Here is a 25,601-nt window from a genome sequence, read left to right on the forward strand (position 1 = left end):
GCAAAATTAAAAATACATGAGGTCAGAATGGCTATTATCAAGAAAACAACAAAAGCTAGTGAAGTTGGTGAGGTGAGTGGCTTTATAACCTGAGGATAGGAAGTCAGTATGGAGGTTTCTCAAAATCTAAAAATAAACTACCATATGACCCAGCTATATACCATTCCTAGGTATATATATTCCCAAAGGACTAGTCAGCATACCACAGAGATACTTGAATATATCCATGCATTATATACATTAATGTAACCATATTCATAATCGCCATGTTACCAAATCAGCTAGCCATCAGCAGATGTATGGACAAAGAAATGTGGGAGCTGAGGAGATGGCTGAGTGGATAAACAACTTGCTGCATAAGCACAAGTTCAGATCTCCAGACCCCACAGTAAAAATCCAGAAGCCCTGGTGGATTTCTATAATCTCAGCACACCAATGATGAGTTTGGCAGTAGAGAAAATTGCCTAGAAGCTTACACACCAGCTAGCCTGTCAAACACTTTGAACACGTTGGTGAACAACAATGAAAATGAAAGATGCTCCTTCAAAACACAGTGAAAGGTGGGCTGGAGAGATGCCTTAGCAGGTAAGCGCTTGTCTGTGAAGCCTAAGGACCCCAGTTTGAGGCTCGATTCCCCAGGACCCACGTTAGCCAGATGCATAAAGGGGCGCAGTGTCAGGAGTTCATTTGCAGTGGCTGTAGGCCCTGGCACGCCCTTTCTCTCTCTATCTGCCTCTTTATCTGTCTTTCTCAGATAAATAAATAAAAATAAACAAAAAATTATTAAAAAAAAAACAAAGTGAAAGGTGAAGACTGGCAACCATAGGTTGTCCTCTGACATGAAACATGCGCACACAAATACCATACAACATACATATGTATGCAAACACCAAAAATAAATAAATGATTGGGCGTGGTGGTATACGCCTTTAATCCCAGCACTTGGAAGGCAGAGGGAGAACTGCCATGATTCAAGTCCACCCTGAGACTACATAGCAAATTCCAGGTCAGCCTGAGCTAGATAGATACCCTACCTCGAAAAACCAAAAAAAAAAAAAGTAAAAAATAAAAATGATTAAATAAATAAATAATGTGGCGTACATGTGCAATTGAATTTTTTTAGCCATAAAGAATCAAACTGGGGGGCTGGAGGGATGGCTTAGAGGCTAAGGTGCATGCCTGCAAAGCCTAAGGATCCAGTTTGATTCTCCAGGGCCCAGGTAAGCCAGACGCACATGGTGGCGCATGCGTCTAGAGTTCACTTGCAATGGCTAGAGGCCCTGATGTGCTTCATTTCCCCCTTCCCCCGTCTCTAATAAATAAACAAAAACAAATCTTTTTAAAAAATCAAATTAGGGCTGGGAAGATGGTTTAGTGCTAAACCATCTCTCCAGCCCAAATAATGCATGTTTTCTCTTACTTGTGAATCCTAGATTTTATGTAGGCATATAAAAGTCATAGGGGTGTGTGTGGGATGAAGGTAGAAATGAGACTGGGGAAAGACTAGAGGGAGGGGACAAGAAGAGAAAGGGCATTGAGGGTGAATTCCGTTAAAGTACATGATTCACTTCAATAGAAATGACTATGAAAACCCACCACTTATGTATGATGAATCCGTGAATATATGGTGTGATAGTCAGTCTTGATTTTCAACTTCATGGGATTTAGAAACATGTGTTTCTTGCTCCTTCTGTGCTCCAGCTATCTCCATGAGAAGATATGTGACATGCAGAACATGACCTGCCAACCAAACGCAGCTGAACACAGCCATACTCAGCTGGGATCAACTACAGCCCAACCGATCCAGAGAAAAACATTTTAAGCCATTGAGACTTTCAAATTGTCTATTATATACATTACAATAGCAATGGCTGATATAAGACAGTTGTAATAAAATTTTACTTTCATTTAGCAAATATTTGTTGTTTTTCTTATACTAATAGGTCAAAGTTTTACATTAATAAAAATGGGTTTTTGTGCAAATAAAATATTTTATTTTCTTCTCAATTTTTATTAACATTTTCCATGATTATAAAAAATATCCCGTGGTAATACCCCCCCCCCACTTTCCCCTTTGAAATTCCATTCTCCATCATATCCCCTCCCCATCTCAGTCTCTCTTATTTTGATGTCATGATCTTTTCCTCTTCTTATGATGGTCTTGTGTAGGTATTGTCAGGCACTATGAGGTCATGCATATCCAGGCCATTTTATGTCTGGAGGGAGCATGTTGTAAGGAGTCCTATCCTTCCTTTGGCTCTTACATTCTTTCTGCCACCTCTTCCGCATTAGACCCTGAGCCTTGGAAGGTGTGATCGAGATGTTACTCAGTACTCCAATCACTTCTTTCCAGCACTATAATACCTTCTGAGTCATCGCAAGGTCACTGCCATCTGAAAAGAGAAGATTCTCTACCCAAAGTGAGAGTAGTGTTAATATAAGGGTATAAATATTAAGAGAAGTGCTTATTGGGCAGTTTGATCATAGTATATACATTTTTTCAAACATCAGCAAATGTTACACCCCTAGAGCTCATGACTACCCCTGTTTTAAGTTTTCAGTACCAGGGATATGTTCCCCTCCATGGAGTAGGCCTCCAGTCCAATTGGAGGGCAGTTGATTTTCACCATGACAGACATGCCACTATTGCACCCATTGGCTCATTTGGCTGGCTGACCAATTATAAGGCTTGCAGTGTCCACTGTTGAGTATCTTCACTGGTGGTATCTCTTTCTCCCATTGAACTACATGTAGAATGGCTTCTTCTTGCTTTCTAATAAAAATGTTTAACACAAAATTTACATTTTCTATTTTTACATATTGGTTACTTTTCTCATTGCTGCGACAAAATGTCCTGTTAAAAGTAACTTAAGAAAGAAAGGCTTGCTGGGCGTGGTGGCATACGCCTTTAATCCCAGCACTCGGGAGGCAGAGGTAGGAGGATCACCGTGAGTTCAAGGCCACCCTGAGACTACAGAGTGAATTCCAGGCCAGCCTGGGCTAGAGTGAGACCCTACCTCAAAAAAGAAAGGCTAGATAAGCACTTTACCAGCTGATCTACATCTTTAGACCCATAGACCCAAAGTGGTTATTTTATAAATATTTTAATGATTAATACACTGAAAAATTATTGTTGTACATTTTAGAGTTTCCTAGAGATTTTTTTTGGCCATGTTTGTACTGTGTGTAGTGTATATGTATAGTATATTCACCTGTCTGTGCCCTGTGTGCACATGCATAGTCCACAGGAGAACATTGGGCATCCTTCACTGTTGCTCTTCCTGGTTGTTTCCTTGAGACAGTCTTTCACTGAACCTGGACCTGCTGGATTTCCCCAGTTAGACTGGCTGACCAGTAAGCCCCAGCAATCCTTGGACTCTGTCCCCTACAGGACTGGGGTTATAGGCATGTGTGGCAACACCTGACTTTTTATGTGGGTGTTGGAGATTAAACTCAGGTCCTCATGCTTATACAGCAAGCGATGTCTCCAAAGGAGCTATCTCCCCAGCTCCAGATGGTTGTTATTTCATGACTGTACAGATCCATCCATATACATTCCATGCACAGAAACTATGATGTGTGCATAAGCAGTTGTTGCATGCTTCTATAGTCTCAGGGAAACAGCTGACTGCTTAGATTACAAAGGATTGTATTATAGATCTTTAGGAATGATTGGGGTTTATTTGCAAATCCCTCCCTAGGAATGTCAGCTTGAGCCTGCGTTGGAGTCATTGTACCAGGTGCTAGCTAGCTACACTGACTTAGGGAATTCCATGAAGGAAAGAAGATTGGCACATTCCTTTCGTCCCTTAGATACTTCATTGTTGTTTGTCTTGACTGCATAGGCAATGACATGTTTCTGCTAAAATGCAAGGATCTTGGAATATTGAATTCCACATATTTTTTGTGTTTAAAAGGAGGCCATATTTCATCTAAATCTTTGTCATACATATAAAAGAAGATATTTAAAATGGTGTGGAAATTTAAAATTCAGCTTAGGTTACAAAATCTTATTGTAGATTTTGCCAAAATTTTGATCTAGATGGGTATGGTGGTGCATGCCTTTTATCCTAACACTTGGGAAGCTAAAGGAGTAGGATCACTGTGAATTTGAGGCCAGCTTGGGACTAGAGTGCGTTCCAGGTCAGCCTTGTCAAGAGAGAGACCCTGCCTGGCTAAACAACAAAAAATTGGTGTTCTGTGATATATTAGAAGTAATTATTTTTCAAATTTTATATGATGGTGTGAAAGTTTATTAATATTAAATTTTTTTCTTTCCATTTATTTGTGAGAGAGAGACAGGGGAGAGAAAGAGAAATAAACATACACAAAAGCCAGATTTGGCCATGCAGGCCTCTAATCTCAATCTGGAGAGGCAAAGACAAAAGGATCCCTTAGGCTTGCTGACCAACCAGTCTGACTAAATTAACTCCAGATTTGTTAAGAGACCCTTTGTCAAAAAATAAGGTGGGGGACTGGACAGCCCCTCTGGCCAATCCCTGAAGGCCATGCATGCAGGTGCCCCAGCAATTGGGGCTGACACAGGGCAGATCTGCTCCACCCACAAGGTTGTGTGTGCATGGCCCAGCCAGGGAGGTTTTCTGTTTGAGATGGCCTGCTAGGCGGACAAGGCAGTGAAGTGCTACTTACACCCTGGAAGAAATTCAGAAATGTAAAGACAGCAAGAGCACCTGCATTATCTTTTGCATCACAAGGTATATGAACTCACCAAGTTCTGGAAGAGCATGGTGGTTGGGAAGAAATCCAATGAGAAGCCAGAGGTGATGCTGCTGAGAACTCGAGAATGACGGGCACTCACTGACGTAAGAACTACCCAAAACATAAATGATTGGGGAGGTCCATTCAGATGACAGGACACAGTCAAGTGATGGTTATTGCTACTGTTGAGTCAAATTCCAGTTGGTGGACCAACTGGGTGATTCAGCCATGTCAGCCTGGCTGTAGCTCTGATGTATTGCCTCTACATGGCAGATGGTAAACACCTCTTTAAAGCAAAGAAGACCTTGCTGGACAAGGGAGCAAAGAAGCTAGTTCCATGGACAGAAAACTTCATCTGGAAAACACAATTGTAATTATTTTTTGTATGTTTCCCTTTTTCCTATGTCAGAGCTAAAATAAAAACAAAAAGGAACTCTTAATAACCCTTAAATTTTTCAAATATGCATATTTACTCATGTACATTGATGTATCTTCACTACATAATTTACTTATTATAAGTATGATTTTTTGTTTGTAAGTAGAGAAAGAAGTGAGAGAGAGAGAATAGATGTGCCAGGGCCTCCAGCCACTGCAAGTGAACTCCAGATGTATGTACCACCTTGTGCATCTGGCTTTATGTGTGTACTGTGCAACCAAATCCAAGCTGTTGGGCTTTGCAGGCAAGTGCCTTAACTGCGGAGCCATCTCACCATCTTCACCGGTAAGTGTGAATTTTAAAAATATATATCTGGGCTGGAGAAATGGCTCCGCAGTTAAGGCACTTGCCTGCAAAGTCAAAGGACCCAGGTTTGATTCCCCAGGACCCACATAAGCCAGATGCACAAGCTGGTGCATGCATCTGGAGTTCGTTTGCAGTGGCTGGAGGCCCTGGTGCACCCATATTCTCTTTCAAATAAATTAATTAACATACATACATACATACGGCTTTAAAAATTTTAAATATAGGGTGGGACTGGAAAGATAAATGAATGGTTAAGATTACTTCTAGTGCTAGCATGAGGATCTGAGGAGGCCTGAGAGACTGCTTGTGTTTGATCCTACAACACACACACACAGATGGGCATGGCCCTGTGCATCTGTGACCCCAGTCTGCTAGGGGAGCAGAGACCCAAGAATCACTTGAGCTCGGAAAAGATGATAAGACTTGGGATTAATAAGAGACTGGCTGTGCATTTGACTTCATGTGGTTCCTTTGAAGGAACAGACTGGTTGGAAAGCACATGCACAGCATTCTAATTAGCCTCAGGTTTGACTCTTTATTGTCATCCTGTGTATGGATGGATGATTGAAGATCAATCCTCTTGGGGACTATATTTACCTTCTCTAGAATGTGAGAAAAGGACTGCCACTGTGACAAAATGTTTGAAGTAAATTTAAAGGAGGAAAATTTTATTTTGGCTCATGGTTTTGGTACAGACAGGGTTGTTTGGCTCCCCTGCTTTTGGGCCTGTGGTGAAGAAGACTGTTTCAAGTAGGGGAGCACACAGTGGAACAAAGCTTCTGACCTCATAGTAGACACATGCACACGACCAAGCCTTCATTGTGTCTGTCCAGGGTTATTAAGATCCAAATTACTGCAAAGACTTCAGTTCTTTTTGTGCTACTCTCTATTATATTAGAGAGCCAGCCTGATAAAGTGAAGAAACATGCTCTTGGTTTCATCAGGTAGCCCTAGACATGTGTAGGTTGGTGATGAAAACCTCTTGTCCTAACTGGGTGTGATGGCTCATGCCTATAATCTTAGCACTTGGTAGAAGGATGAAGGTGAGTTTTGAGTTTCAGACCAGCCTGGACTACATAGTTCCAAGTAATTCTGGATTAGGGAGAGACCCTTCCTCAAAAAACTAATACAAGCCACATGTTGTGGCACATGCTTTTAATCTCAGCACTTGGGAGGCAGAGGTAGGAGAATTGCATTGAGTTCAAGGCCAGCCTAGAGCTACCGTGTGTGAGAGTTCCAGGACAGTCTGGGCTAGAGTGAAACCTTGCTTTAAAAACAAACAACAAAAACTAGCAAGCAACACACACTCTTGTCCTTCAGGGATGTGGTAATGATTTTCATACTGGAATGTCTGCTGTTTGCAAGATACAGTTACAAATACACAGGAAGACTGGTGATCTTAATGAGCAATGCAAACATAACTACTTAAAGAGTCTGGCCTAAACATTGCTAGAGCAGTGGATTCCAAATACAAATACTTTAATTTTACGTCAGATCAAGTATACTCTCAAAAAGAGCAAATGAAAATGTAAACAAACAAAATGAGTTGGTTTTTTTTTCATTTTATTCCATAGATGTTTTATTTTTATTTTATTTTGTTTTTTATTATTGACAGCTTATATAATTATAGACAATAATATGATAATTCCCTCCCTCTCCCCACTTTCCCCTTCACAACTCCACCCTCAGTAGTCTTAGTGTGGCCCTGAACTTACCGTGATTCCCTCACTTTTACCTCCCAGCAGGCATTCCAGTACGAAAAATCGTATCACATCCCTGAAGGACAAGAGCGTGTGTGCTGGGATTAAAGGCTATGCCACCATGCCCAGCTGTACAACTCCACTTTCCATCATCTCCCTTCCTGTCACTCTCTTTATTTTGATGTCCTTATCTTTTCCTCTAAAAATTGTAATGACATGGGCTGGAGAGATGGCTTAGTGGTTAAACGCTTGCCTGTGAAGCCTAAGGACTCCGGTTCGAGGCTCGGTTCCCCAGGTCCCACGTTAGCCAGATGCATAATGGGGTGCACGCGTCTGGAGTTCGTTTGCAGAGGCTGGAAGCCCTGGCGCGCCCATTCTCTCTCTCTCTCCCTCTATCTGTCCTTCTCTCTGTGTCTGTCACTCTCATATAAATAAATAAAAATTAAAAAAAAATCTTTAAAAAAAATTGTAATGACTTTGACTCTTCATTTAGCATAGTGATTTCTTCCCCCTCCCCCAGAAGGAACCTGTCTTAAAATTTTTTTTAAATTTTTTTATTTTAGAGGGAGGAAGGGAGGGAAGTAGAGAATTGGCTTGTCAAGGCTTCAGCCACTGAAATCAAGCACCAGGCACTTGCATCACCTAGTGGGCATGTGCAATCTTGCGCTTGCCTCACCATTGTGCATCTGGCTAATGTGGGATCTGGAGTGTCAAACTTGGGACTTTGGCTTCCCAGGTGCTTGCAAGCACCTTAACCACTAAGCCATATCTTCTGCCCTGGCATAGTACTTTCTAAAGTTGCCTGTTACAGCTAGGTCAATATTTTGTTCTGATTTATTGCTAAATAAATAATTTTTTTTTTTGAGGTAGAGTCTCACTCTAGTCCAGGCTCACCTGGAATTCACTATGTAGTCTAAGGGTGACCTCAACCTCACAGCAATCCTATCTCTGCCTCCCAAGTACTGGGATTAAAGGTGTGCACCACCACGCCTGGCCTAAAAAAATAAATTTTATGTATCACTTTCATTTTCTGTATATACCATGTTCACATTCATGATCTGGCCAGTTCAGGCTTCCTTGGCAGCAGCCACACTTTTCCTTTTCTCTGGGTTCTAGGTTCTTTGCTACCCTGTCTGTGTTTTCATATTTATGTCCCTCTCAGTACCCCTCTCCTCAAGTTATATTTCTGCTTAGTTACTGGCCTAAACAGCACATTTTCTTGCTTCAGTATTTTATAATAACAATTAATAGTTTTGGTAATTCAGAATTAATAGTCATTGTTAAAATTTCTTAGTTTAGCCGGGCATGGTGTTGCACACCTTTAATCCCAGCACTCGGGAGGCAGAGGTAGGAGGATTGCCATGAGTTCAAGGCCACCCTGAGATGACAGAGTTAATTCCAGGTCAGCCTGGACCAGAGTGAGACCCTACCTCGAAAAACCAAAAAAAAAAAAAAAAAATTTTCTTAGTTTGGGGGCTCAAGCGATGATGTAGTAGTTAGAGGCACTTGGTTGCAAAGCTTGCCTGCCTGGGTTCAATCCTCCAGCACACATATCAAGCCAGCTGCAAAGATTCACATCTGTGATCCCAACTGCCTATAATAATGGGAAGTGGAGCCAGGAGACTCCAAAGATCACAGGTCAGCTAGTCTTGCAGTCTGGCAGTTTGCTTTCAGCAGCAAGAGACCTTGACTCAAAGAAAGCAGAGAACACCTTGAAGTTGCCTTCTGACCTCCACACATGTGCCGTGGCACATGCACCCATACACAGTCATACATACAGAAATTAATTAAATACTCTCAATTTTAATGAGATAAATATTGATAAATATAATCCAATAAACAAAAAGTCTCTGGAGACCCAAATGATTTTAATTTTTATTGCCAAATATCTAACAAAATTTACCATTTTAGCTATCTCTCACTGTGCAATTCTATAGCATCATAGGTATTTATAATGTTTATTTAAAGACCTAGAAAAACTAGATATTTTATATAAATGGAACCCAACTGTGTTTTTTAAGTTTAATTAAATTAATTTTTTTTAAATTTGCCAGAAAGAATGGACATGTCAGCAGGGTCTTTGGCTCTGTAGGGAATTCCAGACACATGTGCACCTTGTGAATCTGGCTTATGTGGGACTTGGGGAATCAAACCTGGGTTCTTTGGCTATGTAGGCAAGCTCCTTAATAGCTAAGCCACCTCTCCAGCTCCAATTATTTGTCTTCTGTGTCTGGCTTATTTGATTTAGCATAATGCTTTCAAAGCCCTTGAATGTGTAATATCAAAATTTTCTTCATTTTTCTGAGTGAATACTATTTCACACACACACACACACACACATATATATACACACACACATACATATACCACATTTTGTTTATTCATTTATCTCTCTTTTTCTTATAGTATCAAAGCAGTTAAAATTATTGGCCACTTAAGTAGTTGATTTACTGATTAAATGGTCTAGATTCTGCATATCGATGGAACATGTGTATGGAGATTCTTCCCTAGAATGTTTTAATAATCCAGAGAAGAAATTCAACTTGGTATTTGAAATTCTGAGTCATTGTTTGAGGTAACCTTTAATCATTTAATTTTTACTTTATAAAGGTCAGTTTCATCCAAAGCTGCTTTTGAAACTTAATAATCACCTGTCTCAAATTCGTTCTTTTGGGCTTGAGAAATGGCTTAACAGTTAAGGCGCTTGCCTGCAAAGCTAGAGGACCTTGGTTTGATTCCCCAGGACCCACATAGCCACACGCACAAGGTGGCACATGCATCTAGAGTTCGTTTGCAGTGGCTGGAAGCCCTGGCGTGCCCATTCCCTCTCTGTCTGTCTCTCTCTCTCTTGCTCTGCCTCTTTCCCTCTCTGATATAAATAAATGAAAATAAAATATTTAAAAAATTCATTCTCTTATTAAACTGTAATTTATTTTTACTTTATTGCAGGCTGTTTTAGTACTGCTTTCGTAGATTTTTACTGTTACTTTTAGGTGATTGTTGTCAGTTGTATAGTTATAAGCAACTGGTTTGTATTATATTACTAGTAGTAGTAGGTTTTTGAGGCATGGTGTCATGTAATCCAGGCTGGCCTTGAATTTAATATGTAGTTACTTGGCCTTGAACTCTTGGTCTTCCTGCCTCCACCTCCCAATTATTATTTTTGTAGGCTACAGTACAAAGCTATCTATGACTGATCTTGCCTTTTTGTTTTGTTTTGTTCTTTTGTTTTTTTGAGATAGGGTCTCACTCTAGCCCAGGCTGACCTGGAATTCACTATGTATTCTCAGGGTAGCCTCAAACTCATGGCTATCCTTCTACTTCTGCCTCCTGTGATTTTGCTGTTTTCCTTCTCATAAGACACTCTCACTTTCCGGTTCTTAAATTTTATGTAAGCTTTCCCCCCATATTTAGAATAAATGGCTTTTGCTTTTAAAAGTTTTAATACTTGTAAGTTTTCAACATTTTATCATTCATATATGAAGATATATAGTCAAAATGTTAGTGACGGTAGTTATTTTCTTGGCTTCTGCCTGTGTTTTATGAGTCACATTGTAACTATTTCTTTGACTTTGGATTTGTGGTTTCTTAAGCTAACTTGAGTGATGTAAAAGAGGAGTCTCATTAGGCATTTCCTGTCTTTTAAGTATGTTCAGTGTTTTCTTCATAGACAAACTTTCCTCTACAGTCTTACCTCATTATCTCTATGGGAATGAAAACTTCTCTGCATGTATTGATTCTTAGTTTATCATTAAGCTATTTGTTCATTCTTGTTTTGCCCCCTTCCCTCCCATTCTTCCTCCTTCCCTCCTTCATCCCCCCAGAGCTTTTGAAGTAACTTCATTGTGACTCAGTCTTTGGCTAGTTCCAGGACATTTTCCTTTAGGTTTTTCTCCACCCCTGTGGATTGAATGCTTATTCTTTTATTGGTTCCCTCTGGCCATTGAGTACATGAGTAAATGTCACATGTATGTGGTAGTACTTGTCAGAGAATGGAATTTGAAGACTTCCTCTTCACTTTGAACAGCTCAGCTCTTGTGCTTCTGGCCAGAGGTATGGTCCTGGGAACTGTTCTGCTTCCACCTCGCAATTATGGCAGAGGTCAGGACACACTGCTCTGCTGTCCCTGGAGTGAGGTCTCTGAGTCTGCTCTACCGCATTTACCAGGTATGGGTCAGGATTGGTAGCCTGGGAAGCATGGATTACTGCAGTAAGGAAGTGTGTGGATAGAGATGTTAAAAATTAATCTATGACTGTTAGTTAATATGCAACATAATTAATATAAAATGACATTAAGATATACATGTCTTGATTTTAAAACTTAGGCTTATTGAGAACTACTGAATAATGTTTCCAACTAAAATGGTTTTTAAAAGAGTTAAGGACTATTAAAAATTACTAGCTTCTTAAAGAATATGCACTCAGAGCCAGGCATGGTGGCTCACACCTTTAGTCCCAGCTCTCGGGAGGCAGAGGTAGGAGGATTGCTTTGAGTTCAAGGCTACCCTGAGACTACATATAGTAAAGTTCAGGTCAGCCTGGTTTAGAGTGAGACCCTACCTCGAAAATCCCCCAAAATAAAATAAAGTTCTTTAAAAAGAAAGAAAGAATATGCACTCAGAATTATAGTAAGATGAATTTTAAAATACTTTTAAAGAAAATTGACAAATATACAATTAAACTGATAACATGATTGAATACATGATGAAAAGTGTTTTAAATAAACTAAACATTAAATATCCAAATTACCTTTGAATTTAAGTTTCATCTTTATTATTCTATATTTTTACTTTTGTCTAATGATAGTAATTTATTTTGTATAAGCCTTTGCATCTGTTTTGCCTATTTTTTTGTTTGTTTTGTTTTGGAGGTAGGATTTCACTCTAGTCAAGGCTGACCTGGAATTCACTATGTAGTTTTCAGGCTGGCCTCGAAGTCATGGTGATCCTCCTACCTCTGCCTCCCTAGTGCTGGGATTAAAGGCATGTGCCACCACGCCTGGCTTGTTTTGCCTAGTTTTTGTTGTATCATGAAAGTATTTCAATAGGAAAAAAGAATAACAAAATGACCTCGCCTCCCAACCCCCCACCCCCACCCAGGTAAGGTCTCACTGTAGCTCAGACTGACCTAGAATTCATTATGTAGTGTCAGGGTGGCCTTGAACTCACAGTAATCCTCCTACCTTTGCCTCCCAAGTGCTGGGATTAAAAGCGCGTGCCACCACACCTGGCTAAAATGACCTTTTCTTAATTGCCAAAGTTTTTCTGCTATCCAAGTCCTTTACACACATAAGTAAACCTTGGGGTCCTTTATTGTCTTAATTCCACAATCTACTTCTGTAGCAGTGCTTAATTAAAAGATTAGTTAGTTAACTTAGAATGTAGTAGTCAACTTCACATTGTTCACAATTAAGCCATTCCTGGCCTCCACACTTCTGGTGAGGTGGCCACAGTACATCTGAATCATTCAGACTTAATTGCCCTAACTGATGAAGCCCGTAGAACTAGACTCACTGGCTAATGTTCTGTGACACTTACTTGCTTTATCCATGGCTTTTGTTTCATTTGATTCTCATTGTATTGTTCTCACTTTATGATTCTTCAACACATTACATATTCTTGGCCTAAGAAAAGGTTTAGAGTGTTTTTCTTTTGGAAATGTTTTCCTTTTGTCTGAGGCTATTGGGTAGGATGGTGTTGCAGTGGATATCCTGTGCAGACTGTGCAGAAAATTGACTCTGAGTTTTATGAGAACAAAAGGGTGAGCAGGAAGAAAGAAGAAAGGAAGGAAGATCTTTTGACTCAGAGGAAAAGACCATAAAACCAGAGATGGGAAGGAGGAAGTGAAAAAATTGTTTTGTGAGTTGTGGTTCTTTTAGAGTTCTTGTGCCTCAAAAGTTACTTTTACTATCTTTTTATTTCATTATATACTTGAATGTATAGAGCTGATTGGCCTGTATATGTACTTAAAATGTGCAAAAAAAAAAAATTGTCCTGAGCTTCATCGTTTTCTTTTGTCAAATAGTAGTTTTAAAGAGATTGACTGGCCTTTAGCAGTTCCCTTTGGGGTTAAGAGTTGCTATCTAGAATACATGGACCACATTCTATATTGCCTTGCACATTGTCATTCAGCCAACCAGACTTTCTGCCCATCCTGTTTTAATGCACATCCAATTTAGAATCTAAAATCATGCCTGGTTCCAGAGCTTCGTTTTAAATTCTGTCCTCTGTACATCTGGCAATCTGCATGGTTTATTTTTATTTTTAGAGATAAGGTAGGGGCTGGTCTAGGGTTTGTGATCTTTCTGCCCCAGCCTCCCTAACACTAGGGTTACAGCCATGTGTCAACATGCCTGACTTTAACATAATTTTCTTTTGAGAATCTTTCTTAGAGGTACTTTTGTTGGGTGATGGGAGAGTATTTGTTCACTCTTCATTGAACAAATCAGAAAAATTGCTATCCTCATAATACTTATACCATACTGGAGGGAGTTAGGTACTATACATGAATATAATAAATAAATGGCTTAACATTTTTGGTGGTAAGAGCTGTGGAGAAGAATAAATCAAGAAAAGAGACAGAGGGGATGTGGGAGTGTTTATTAAGAATAGATATACTTGGGCTGGAGAGATGGCTTAGCGGTTAAGCACTTGCCTGTGAAGCCTAAGGACCCCGGTTCGAGGCTCGGTTCCCCAGGTCCCACGTTAGCCAGATGCACAAGGGGGCGCATGCGTCTGGAGTTCGTTTGCAGAGGCTGGAAGCCCTGGCGTGCCCATTCTCTCTCTCTCCCTCTATCTGTCTTTCTCTCTGTCTGTCGCTCTCAAATAAATAAATTTAAAAAAAAATTTTAAAAAAAAAGAATAGATATACTTTAAAATATGATCATCAAAGCCAGGCATGGTGGCACATGCCTTTAATTCCAGCACCCAGGAGGCAGAGGTAGGTGAATTGCCATGAGTTCAAGGCCAGCCTGAGACTATGTAATGAATTCCAGGCCAGCCTGGGCTAGAGCAAGACCCTGCCTCGAAAAACAAAAACAAATGACAACAAAAAAAATACGATCATCAGAAATTGTTTTCCTGGCAGGTAACATTTGAGTGAAATGTCACAGGGTCAAGGATTTGGGGCAAAAGGAAAAACCAGTGCAAAGATATGGCAGGAATGTTCTTGCCCATGTTCAAACACTAACATAGAGGTCAGTGGTCACAAGGAGGCAAGCTAGTGGGAGAGTAGCAAGATGAACTGGGCAAATGAAATTGTTGAAGGCCTTTTAGGCCCTTTAAGTATTTGGCATTTACTCAAAACTTGGAAGCCATTGAAGAGTTTTAAAAGGTAAATGATATGTTGAGAATAAACAGTAGGGAGCAAGTATAGACACATGAAAATCAGAAGCCTAGTGAAACACTATAGGTGGTAATGGAAAAGGTAGATGAGAAATGGGTAGAGTTTTGAAGGAAGTGAGTTTTGTAAGAGCAAGAAATCAATCATGAATATTTACAAAATTTTGATTGTAGCACCTGAAGAGATGGAATTACCATTAACTGAGATGGAGAATTCTGTAGAAATAGATTTGAGGTGGAAGCTGGGAGCTGAAGGAAGCTTTACATAGTGATATCTAGCCTTTATGTACTGAAGTCTAACATGATACCTAGCATATGTTTGCTTAGATTACTAATTCATAGATCTTAAACTGACTTCTTAAATAAATTATTGGGGGTGGGGAGAGAATGGGTGCGCCAGGGCCTTCAGCTGCTATAAATGAACTGCAGATGCATGTGCCACCTTTTGCAGCTGGCTTATGTAGGTCCTGGGGAATTGAATCTGAGTCCTTTAGCTTTGCAGGCAGATGCCTTAACCACTAAGCCATCTCACCAGCCTCTTCATGTCCTTTTAATCTACTGAGTTTCACAAAGCAAAGCATAATTATATGGTATTTACTATTTGTTCTCACAGAATTCAGTTTGCTAGACTACATGCTTAGTACTATAGTGTATGTGATTTGGTCAAGGACATTACAAAAATTCCCAAAATTAAGGTTTATTTCTCTTAAGTGTGAAACAGTGGTGACTCTTATATCTAAAAATAATGAAATGTGTTTAAACTATTTACTACCATTAGATGAAGAAAACTACAAATGTGTATGTAGCATGAAATGTGTTAGCAGTGTCATTGGCAAAAACATGATCAGTGTGGATGATGTGGCATTGTGGATTGTTTGGTGTTCAGTATGAACCATAAGGGATGATTTTATAGCTATATTTTTATTTATGTGCAAATAGAGAGTGACAGTGGGGGTGGGGAGAGAGAATGAGAACAGGTGTGCTACTTTGTGCGTCTTGCATTAGATGGGTACTGGGGAACCAAACCTGGCTCATTAGGCTTTGAAGGCAAGCACCTTAACCACTGAGCCATGTCTCTAGTACTCTTCTTTTTGCTGCTACTTTTAGTTTTAATAAAGGGCTGGCATTCTTTAGCTGAATAGGAAATCTTTTTAGAGCCAGGAGAATTCAGAAGTTCTTAGGCCAGCTAGACTGGCATACATGAAGGGGCGAATGTTGAACCATCCCTGCATCTCTGGGATAAAGCCTACTTGGTCAGGGTGAATGATCTTTCTGATATATTGTTGTAATCTGCCAATATTTTGTTGAGAATTGTTGCATCTATGTTCATGAGGGAGATTGGTCTGTAATTTTTTTTTTTCCTATCTTTGCCTGGTTTTGGTATGAGGGTGATGCTGGCTTCATAGAAGGAATTTGGTAGGATTCCTTCTTTTTCTATTTTATGGAAAAGCTTAAGAAGCAGTGGTGTTAGTTCTTCCCTGAAGGTCTGCTAAAATTCACCAGTGAATCCATCTGTGCCTGGACTTTTCTTAATTGGGAGATTTTTTGGTAACTGCTTGGATCCCCATACTTGTTATAGGTCTATTTAAGTGATTTAATCTCTTGATTTAATTTAGGTAGGTCATACAAGTCAAGGAAATCATCTATTTCTTTCAGCTTTTCATACTTAGTGAAGTGTATGTTTTTATAATATGTCCCTATGATTTTTTAAATTTCTCTGATATCTGTTGTGGTGGTGTTTTTTTTAATCTCTAATTTTATTAATTTGTGTCTCTTCTCTCTTTTGGTCAGATTTGCTAAGGGTTTATCAGTCTTGTTTATTCTTTCATTCAAAGAACCAACTCTTTGTTTCATTGGTTCTTTTGGATTTTTTTTTTTTTTTTTTGGTTTCTATTTCATTAATTTCTGCCCTAATCTTTATTATTTCTTCCTGTCTACTGATTTTCGGTTTACCTTGTTCTTTTTCCAAGGCTCCAAGCTGAAGCATTGGGTCTTTACTTGAGACCTTTCTAATTTCTTAATATAGGCACTTAAAGCTATAAATTTCCTTCTTAGGACTGCCTTCATTGTGTTCCAAAAGTTTTGGTATGTTGTGTTCTCTTTATCATTTGACTATGAATTTTTTTATTTCCCTCTTGATTTTTTCATTGACCCATTCCTCATTTAGTAGTGTATTGTTTAGTTTCCATGATTTTGTATATGCTTTATAGTTTTTCTTGCTATTGATTTGTAGTTTGATTCCATTGTGGTCAGAATGCAAGGAGTTACTTCAGTTTTTCTGTATTTGTTAAGATTTGCTTTGTGTCCTAATGTGTGATCAATTTTAGAGAATGTTCCATGTGCTGCTGAAAAGAGCATGTATTCTGCAGCATTTGTATGAAATGTCCTGTATATATCTGTTAGGTCCATTTCTTCTATGACCTCATTTAATCCAGATGCCCCTCTTGTTTGTTTTTTGTAGGGATGACCTGTCAATTGATGAGAGTGGGGTATTGAAGTCACCCAGTACCACTGTGTTTGGTGTTATCTGTGGCCTTCGTTCTAATAGTGTTTGTTTGATGAATTTGGGAGCCCCCATGTTAGGTGCATATATGTTTGGGATTGAAATATCTTCCTGTTGGAGGGTACCTTTAATCAATATGAGTGTCCTTATCTTCTCTAACTAATGTTGTACTGAAGTCTACCTTGTCAGATATTAGGATAGCAACTCTTGCTTGTTTTCTAGACCCATTTGCTTAACCACCTTTTTCCAACCTTTCACCCTAAGATAACGTCCATCCTTTGTAGAAAGGTGAGTTTCTTGGAGGCAACAAATTGAAGGATACTGCTTTTTTTTTTAATTTTTTTTAATTAATTTATTTGAGAGCGACAGACACAGAGAGAAAGACAGATAGAGGGAGAGAGAGAGAATGGGCACGCCAGGGCTTCCAGCCTCTGCAAACGAACTCCAGACGCATGCGCCCCCTTGTGCATCTGGCTAATGTGGGACCTGGGGAGCCGAGCCTCGAACCAGGGTCCTTAGGCTTCACAGGCAAGCACTTAACCGCTAAGCCATCTCTCCAGCCCAGGATACTGCTTTTTAACTCAGTCTGCAAACCTAGTCTTTTGGTTGGGGCATTGAGGCCATTGACATTAAGAGATATTATTGAAAGGTGTGTATTTATTTTTGCCATTTTTTGTACCGTTTTACCTTTGCTTTCTTATATTAACTAGTATTTGAGTATAGTTTGATTTTTCCAGGTTCCTTACTTATATGTGTGCTTTTCTTTCTCTTCAACATGGAGGATTCTTTCAAGTATTTTCTGTAGAGCTGGATTTGTCTCCAAATATTCCTTTAGCCTGCTTTTGTTGTGGAATGTCCTTACTTCTCTGTCTATTTGAATGGATAGCTTTGCAGGCTAAAGTAACCTTGGTTAACAGTTGTTATCTTTCAGAACTTGGAATACATCACTCCAAGCCCCTCTGGCTTTTATTAAAGTTTGTATTGAGTAATTTGCTTTGATCCTGATGGGCTTCCTTTGTAGTTAACTTGATTTTTCTCTTTAACTGCATTCAATATTTTTTCTTTGGTTTATATGTTTGGTAGTTTGATTATAATATGGCAAGGAGAGGTTCTTTCCAGGTTTTGTCTGTTTGGTGTTCTAAGGATTCCTATATCTGTATTGGCACCTCTTTCCCAATTTGGGGGAAGTTTTTATCTGTGATTTTGTTGAAAACGTATACTATGCCTTTGGAGTGAAATTCTCCTTCTACTATACTGTAAATTCTTATGTTTGATCTTTTCATAGTGTCCTGAATATCTTGAAATTCCCATTCATAGTTTCCTATTAGTTTGTCTTTCTCTTTGTTGGACTGTATTAGATCTGTCACCTGGTCTTCTAGTTTAGATATTCTGTCCTGTTCTTCATCCATTCTACTGGTGAGGTCTTCTACAGAGTTTTTTTTTTAAAATAAATAAATTTTATTTCTTTTAAATTTTTTTGTTTATTTTTACTTATTTATTTGAAAGCAACAGCCAGAGAAAGAGAGAGGGGGGAGGGGGGGAGAGAGAGAGAGAGAGAGATAGAGAGAGGGAGACGGTTAGGGAGAGGGAGGGAGGGAGGGAGGGAGGGAGGGGGAGGGGGGAGGGATGGAGGAAGAGAATGGCTGTGCCAGGGCCTCCAGCCACTGCAAATTATCTCCAGATGTGTGCGCCCCCTTGTGCATCTGGCTAACGTGGGTCCAGGGGAATGAAGCCTCGAACCAGGGTCCATAGGCTTCAAGCGTTTAATTGCTAACCCATCTCTCCAGCCCTCTACAGAGCTTTTTTTTTTTATTTCATTTAAAGTGTTTTTAATTGCTAATTAATTCTGACTGGATTTTCTTTATTATTTCTGTTCATTTATGTCTAGTATTGACCTCTTTATTTCATTAAGTTGGTGTCTTGTGTCTTCTTTGATTCCTTTGATTTCCTCTTTGACTTCTTTGAGCATATTTATAATCATTCTTTTGAAATCTTTCTCAGGCATTTCCTCTAACTCATTCTCACTGGAGGTCATTTCTGATGCATTAATACTTTTTGGTGGATTTATATTGTCTTGATTTTTGGTGTTTCTTGTGTTATAATGTATATAATTTTGCATCTTGAATTAATTTAATGCTTGGTTTTTCTAGTTAGCTGCAGTATTATTAGATGTATCAATCAATCTGATGTTATATATCTTCAGGGCAGGAGCTAAAGGTGCTAGGTGTGGCTCTCAAGACTCTCAGAGTATCTACAAAAGTGATCCTAGATGTTGGGTTTTCCTGCTATGAGAGTACTCAAGTAGGCTGAGTGGAACAAAATACAGGCAGATTCTAAAATTTAACTAAACATTATACACTTTCAATGAAAAACAGCACAGAGTATTTATGCAAGAGTAGATATTATGACAATCAAATCCTCTAACAATATCACTGTCCCTTAGGGTGTGTGTTGCCCCACACCCTTAATCCTGTCAATAAGGAGGTTTAGATTTCTGGCCTGTTGAGAGTTCCAAGTCGGTTTGTGACCAAGTGAGACCCTTCCCTAATGTACAACAGAAGACGAAGCAAAGCCATTATAAATCAAGAAGCAACAAATAACAAGCCCAAAATATAGCTTATTTAAGTATGGCAAATCTGACCATCCATCAGATTTAACATATAATTTATCCTGATAGGAAGGTGCAATTAGCACTTCCAGTTTAGGCCTATATTCCAGGCTTATTTGGTGGGTATAATTGGTATAATTCCAGTTACCTTTCGGGATGATTTTGGTCTTAGTTATGGTGCTCTCCTGCTTGGGTCCCTCTTTGGTGCACTGTGGGTTCAAGTAGGCTGGCTGAGTCACTAGATCACTGCTCCAGTTGCTGGTGCTGGGTGCTGTGATCTCCCTTCCCCTAGTCTCTGGTGCTTGCACTGACGGTGGGGGAGGGGAGGCTGTGGATGGTGGCTCTAGTTCTCCAGCTGGTCCATGTGATCCTCTACCTGGTAATCTGCTCCTCCATTGTTCACTGCAGGTTTCCCTTCACATGTCTTGATTTTGTTAGGAGCTCCGGTATGAGTGGAAAATCCTCTCACCTGGTTTTTCCTGTGGCTCAAGCTGAGCCTCTCAGCTGTGGCCCCGCGGACCTGGTGCCACAGCTGCTGGAGCCGCTTCTGCCGGCCTATGTGGGCTCTGGATGCTCTGGATCTCTCTTACTGCTGCAGTTGGTAATTTCTTATACACTTCACTTTTTAGTAGAAGAGTGTACTTTGCTGGGGTTTTTTTTTTTTTTTTTTTGCTTTTTCTCTTCTAGGCTTCTTTGGTGTGGTTCCTATGCCACCATCTTAACTGGAAGTCCTATTTTGCTTATTTGTTAAGGTAAATTTGTTACCTTGTTATGTTAATTCAGGTGCTTTTCATTTGTTATGACTGTGTTTAAACAAAAATGACACATTTTGACTTTTCAGAATATATGAATATCTTGCATATTATTCCTGTTTTCTTTTTGTTTTGTTTTGTTTTTCGAGGTAGGGTCTCGCTCTAGCCCAGGCTGACTTGGAATTCAGTATTGTAGTCCCAGGGTGGCCTTGAATTCACAGTGATCCTCCTACCTCTGCTTCCGAGTGCTGGGATTAGAGGGTGTGCCACCACGCCTGGCTTTTTTTTTTATTTTTTTAAATATTTATTTGAGAGAGAGAGAGAGAGAAGGTAAGAGAGATAAGGAAAGAGAGAAAGAGAATGGGCATGCTTGGGCCTCCTGCTGCTACAAACAAACTACAGATGCATGTGCACTTTGTGCAACTGGCTTTATGTGGTTACAGGAGAATTGAACCAAAGCCATTAGGCTTTGCAAGCAAGTACCTTTACACACTGAGCCATCTTCCCAGAAATCTGTTTTCTGGGTCTGTATCTTCCTCTAGTGGAGGCTGACCTGGACTTTGTTCAGACTGGCCTTGACCTCACCATAAAATCCTCCTGCTACCCCCTTCCCCCAGCTTTATCAGACTATTCTTATGGAAAACAGTTTAATTCTATTTTTTTTGTTGTTGTTGTTGTTTGTTTTTCAGAGTAGGGTCTCCCTCTTGCCCATGTTGACCTGGAATTTACTATGTAGTCTCAGGTTGGCCTCAAACTCATGGAGATCCTCCTATCTCTGACTCCTAAGTGCTGGAACTAAAGGCATGTGCCATCATGCCTGGCTAATTCTAGATTTTATATATATCTTTTTCAGAGAAGAAAGGAATGTGTTGAAATAAACTAAAACCCTTAGGAGAATTATAGATACAGTGTACAGTAGAATAGAAATTGGTATCTAAGAGTTGGGTGTGGTGGCACACACCTTTAATCCCAGCACTTGGGAGGCAGAGGTAGGTGGATCGCCATGAGCCATCCTGAGATTACATAGTGAATTTAGTGAATTCCACATCAGCCTGATCTAGAGTGAGACCCTACCTTAAAAAACAAAACAAAAAAACAAACATCTATATCATGTAGACAGTTAGGAAGCCAGGTTTCAAATATTATTACAGTATTTTGAGATTAATATAATTTCTTTTTTTTTTTCTAGGTAGGGTCTCATTCTAGCCCAGGCCGACGTGGAATTCACTATGTAATCTCGGGGTGGCCTCAAACTCATGGCGATCCACCTACCTCTGCCTCCCAAGTGCTGTGATTAAAGCCGTGTGCCACAATGCCCGGCTTAATTTCATGTTTTTTTTTCTATCACTTTGTGTGTATATGCATGTGCATGTGCATCTAACAGGTATTAATAAATGGAACCCTTGACAGAAAGATTTAGTTCTTACCCATAAGGAGTATTTCGGAAAGAAGCGGAGATAGATGGTATTAATGCAACAAGTCTCAGGCTTTTTTTTTTTTTCTTTTTTTTTTTTTCTTCAAGGTAGGGTCATACTCTAGCCCAGGTGGACCTAGAACTCACCCTGTAGTCCCAGGCTAGCCTCGAACTCACAGTGATTGTCCTACCTCTGCCTCCAAAGTGCTGGGATCTTTTTTTTTTTAATATTTAAAAAAAATCTGTTTGTAAGCAGAGAGTGAAAGTGAATGAATAAGTATATTTGGGCATGCCAGGGCCTCTTGCCACTGCAGATGGACTCCAGATACATGAGTTACTTTGTGTATATGGCTTTACATGCATATTTGGGAATCAAACCTGGGCTGGCAGACTTTGCAAGCAAGCTAAGCTGTCTCTCCAGCTTGACAGTAGGATTTCTAAGACTTCTTGGTCATTTGAAAAATGGGAAGTTCCAAGTTCAGTAAGATACTCTGTCTCAAGGAAAAGCAATAAAGGAGAATACTTAATGTCTTACTCTGACCTCTGCACATGCATGTACTTTCTACACACACACACACACACACACACACACACACACGGCAGGGAAAATGAATGAGTGAATGGATGAATGAATGAATGAATGGACTAGTAGGAAAAGTAATGGACTACATAAACAAAGACCAAAAAGTGGGAAATAGCATGGTGTATGTTAAAGTCTACCATTTGAGGTATGGTGTGGGGAGAGGTAAAGCTAGAGAGTAGGTCTCAGGAAAGATCTTGAAGGCAATGTAAAGGAGACTCCAGCTTGATGGAAACCTATTGAAGAGTCTTAAAAAGAATGATGTCAAATTTTTGTCTTAAATAGATCACTTTGCCAGCTGTGTGGAGGATGGATTTGAGGGAGACAAGACTGGAGGCCATAGTCCAGGTGAGAACTGTTTGGAATCTGAATTACGGCACTGAAAAGGAGATGAAGAGGAATAGACGTAAAATAAAACCACGTATTTACAGGTTTTCCCCCCTTCAGACATGGCAAAACAATTTTAAATTTAAAAAATGAGCTGCGTGAAAGAAATATAATAGACAAATTTGTGATAGACAATTGGATCATTTGTTTTGGCAGACAACCATTTAAAGTAGTCCCTGAGATCAAGAAAATTATCAGTAGAAGAACAGTGAATTTTTTGTATTAACAAACTAGGCTATTGGATGATTATTAACATGGCATGAGGATAACCTTTGTGTGTTGTTTGAATAGATTTAGGAACTGTAAAGCCTTGAGGACAAAACAGGATTTACAAGGCTTTCAGCTGCTGCATATGATGGAAGCTCAGATGCCCATTGATGGTAGTATTTTCTAGAACCTTTGTTGGTGTTTTTTGTTTTTGGTTCTTTTTTTTTTTTTTTTTTTGGTTTTTCGAGGTAGGTTCTCACTCTAGCTCAGGCTGACCTGCAATTCACTCTGTAGTCTCAGAGTGGCCTTGAACCTTGAACTCACTGTGATCCTCCTACCTCTGCCTCCCGAGTGCTGGGATTAAATACGTGCGCCACCACGTCTGGCTGTTGTTGTTTTTTATTTATTTATTTATTTATTTTTTATTTATTTGAGAGCAACAGACAAAGAAAGAGGCTGATAGATAGATAGATAGAAAATGGGCATGCCAGGGCCTCTAGCCACTGCAAAGGACCTCTAGACGCATGTGCCCCTTGTGCATCTGGCTAACGTGGGTCCTGGGGAATCGAGCCTCGAACCGGGGTCCTTAGGCTTGACAGGCAAGCGCTTAACAGCTAAACCATCTCTCCATCCCTGTTGTTGTTTTTTAAAGGTAGGGTCTTGCTCTAGCCCAGGCTGACCTGGAATTCACTCTGTAGTCTCGGGGTTTAAAGTCATGTGCCACCATGCCAGGGTTTCTAGAACATTTGACTAAATTATTAATAGTGGACAAAAATCTACTGCCAGGAAAAGAAATTAGAATTAAAAAATAGGTCATTAAAACAACCAACAAGGGTTGGAGAGATATTTTAGCAGTTAAGGCATTTCCTGCAAAGCCAAAGGACCTTGGTTCAACTCCTCAGGACCTGTGTAAGCCAGATGCACAAGGGATCACATGCACCTGGAGTTCATTAACAGTGGCTGGAAGCCCTGATGTGCCCATTCTCTCTTCTCGCTGTCTGCTTCTCTGGCTCTTGCTCTCGCACTCTCACTTTCTCACTCTCTTGGAAAAAAAAAAAAAAAAATTAAAGAAACAACAAACAACTGCAAGCTGTTGTCATATAAAAAATGCACTTTGAGCTGGGCCACCTTTAATCCCAGCACTCGGGAGGCAGAGGTAGAAGGATCACCATGAGTTCAAGGCCACCCTGAGATTCCATAGTGAATTCCAGGTCAGCCTGAGCTAGAGTGAGACCCTACCTCAAAAAACTTTAAAAAAAAAAAAAAAAAAGCTCTTTGGAATGTCAAGAGTATTTTGTATTAAACTGAAACATGTTTCTTTCCTCCCTCCCCCCTTCTTTCACTGGAAGGGTCTGTATAGCCCAGACTCACCTCAGTCATTTTACCTCAGTTCTGGGCTTACTGGTATGAGCCACTACATGATTCAAAACATGTTTCTTTTGTTTAGTAGGTGATTTTTAAGATTATTTTTGTTAGAAACACTTTTTCTGTTTTTTGTATTTGTAAATAAACATAACCATTCCTATTTTATAATCACTACCACAGTAGCCAGATACAGTGGTGTACTATTGTAATCCTAAATCTTGGGAGGTGAAAGCAGGAGAATTGCAAGTTCTAGATCTTCTTTGGTGCTAAACAAGTTTAATACCAGACTGGACTACATGAGGCCCAGTATGAGAGAGAGAAAGAGAGAGAGAGAGAGAAAGAGAGAAAGAGAAAAAGAGAGAGATATCATTGCCATAGCAAAAGTCTGCCATAGCAAAAGTCCCTACTTTTTGCGGGGGAGGATTCAAGATAGAGTCTCACTCTGTAGTTCCAGGCTGGCCTTGAACTGACAATGATCCTCCACCATGCCTGGCTCCCCCTGTATGTTTTATAAAGCTAATCATCAAGTTTTGAAATTTCTATATTTTATTTTGAGAAAACTGCCTTGGTTATATATTTAGGTCTGATTTGGATTGACTACATATAAACAGAGCTAAATTTTCGTTTTGTTGTCTTTGTTCTGATGATTTTATTAAGTTTACATCAAGTAAAACTTGGGCAACCCAATACCTATTTCATTTTTCTTCCTTTTTTTGTGTGTATTGGTTTTTTGAGCCTGTGTCTCATTTATTCATGCTGGCTTTGAACTCACTATATAGTAGAGGGTCTTCCTTGAACTCCTGATCCATGTGCCTCTATTTCCCAGGTGCTTTCTTCATAGCTCCATGAAGTAGATGGTTCTGTACCACGTTGTAGTTCTCAGTATTGGCTAGCTGCTGAAATACGGCTGGTGTGCCGAATTCAAAGGGATCTTAAGATGTTAAACTCACCATGAGTTTTCTTTCCTTTTTTTTGTGTATTTCAGAAGTTTTGCACCGCCCCTACGGGTGTGATATGGAATCCCAGGCACTGAATGAAGCCATCAGATGGAGCTCCAAGGAAAACTTGCTTGGAGCCACAGAGAGTGACCCTAATCTCTTTGTTGCACTTTATGACTTCGTAGCAAGTGGTGATAACACACTCAGTATCACTAAAGGTGAGATTTATGTAACATCCTCTCACTTTTCCAGTGTTTATTTACTACTGGCTAGGAAAGGAAAATGCCTTGCTGGCTCTGCCATTAATGTTAGCTGGGTGGATTTGAGCCCAGGTACTCTTTTCCTC

General features: G+C 39.8%; 1 protein-coding gene across 5 annotated transcripts in view; it reads left to right on the top strand.

The window, feature by feature from the left end:
* Positions 1–25,601, top strand: part of Abl2 (ABL proto-oncogene 2, non-receptor tyrosine kinase) — a 115,262-nt gene that overhangs the window by 55,159 nt on the left and 34,502 nt on the right. For 4 of the 5 annotated variants that reach the window (XM_004658748.2, XM_045149839.1, XM_045149846.1 and 1 more), the window contains 2 exons: positions 22,644–22,706; positions 25,303–25,473. In XM_004658748.2, the coding sequence (XP_004658805.2) occupies positions 22,644–22,706; positions 25,303–25,473 (234 nt within the window). Of the gene's footprint in view, positions 1–11,216; positions 11,329–22,643; positions 22,707–25,302; positions 25,474–25,601 lie in introns of those variants that run through there. The other variant, XM_004658750.2, reaches the window with a different exon arrangement.

This window comes from Jaculus jaculus, chromosome 1 (genome assembly GCF_020740685.1).
Source record: "Jaculus jaculus isolate mJacJac1 chromosome 1, mJacJac1.mat.Y.cur, whole genome shotgun sequence".
Taxonomy (NCBI): Eukaryota; Metazoa; Chordata; class Mammalia; order Rodentia; family Dipodidae; genus Jaculus; species Jaculus jaculus.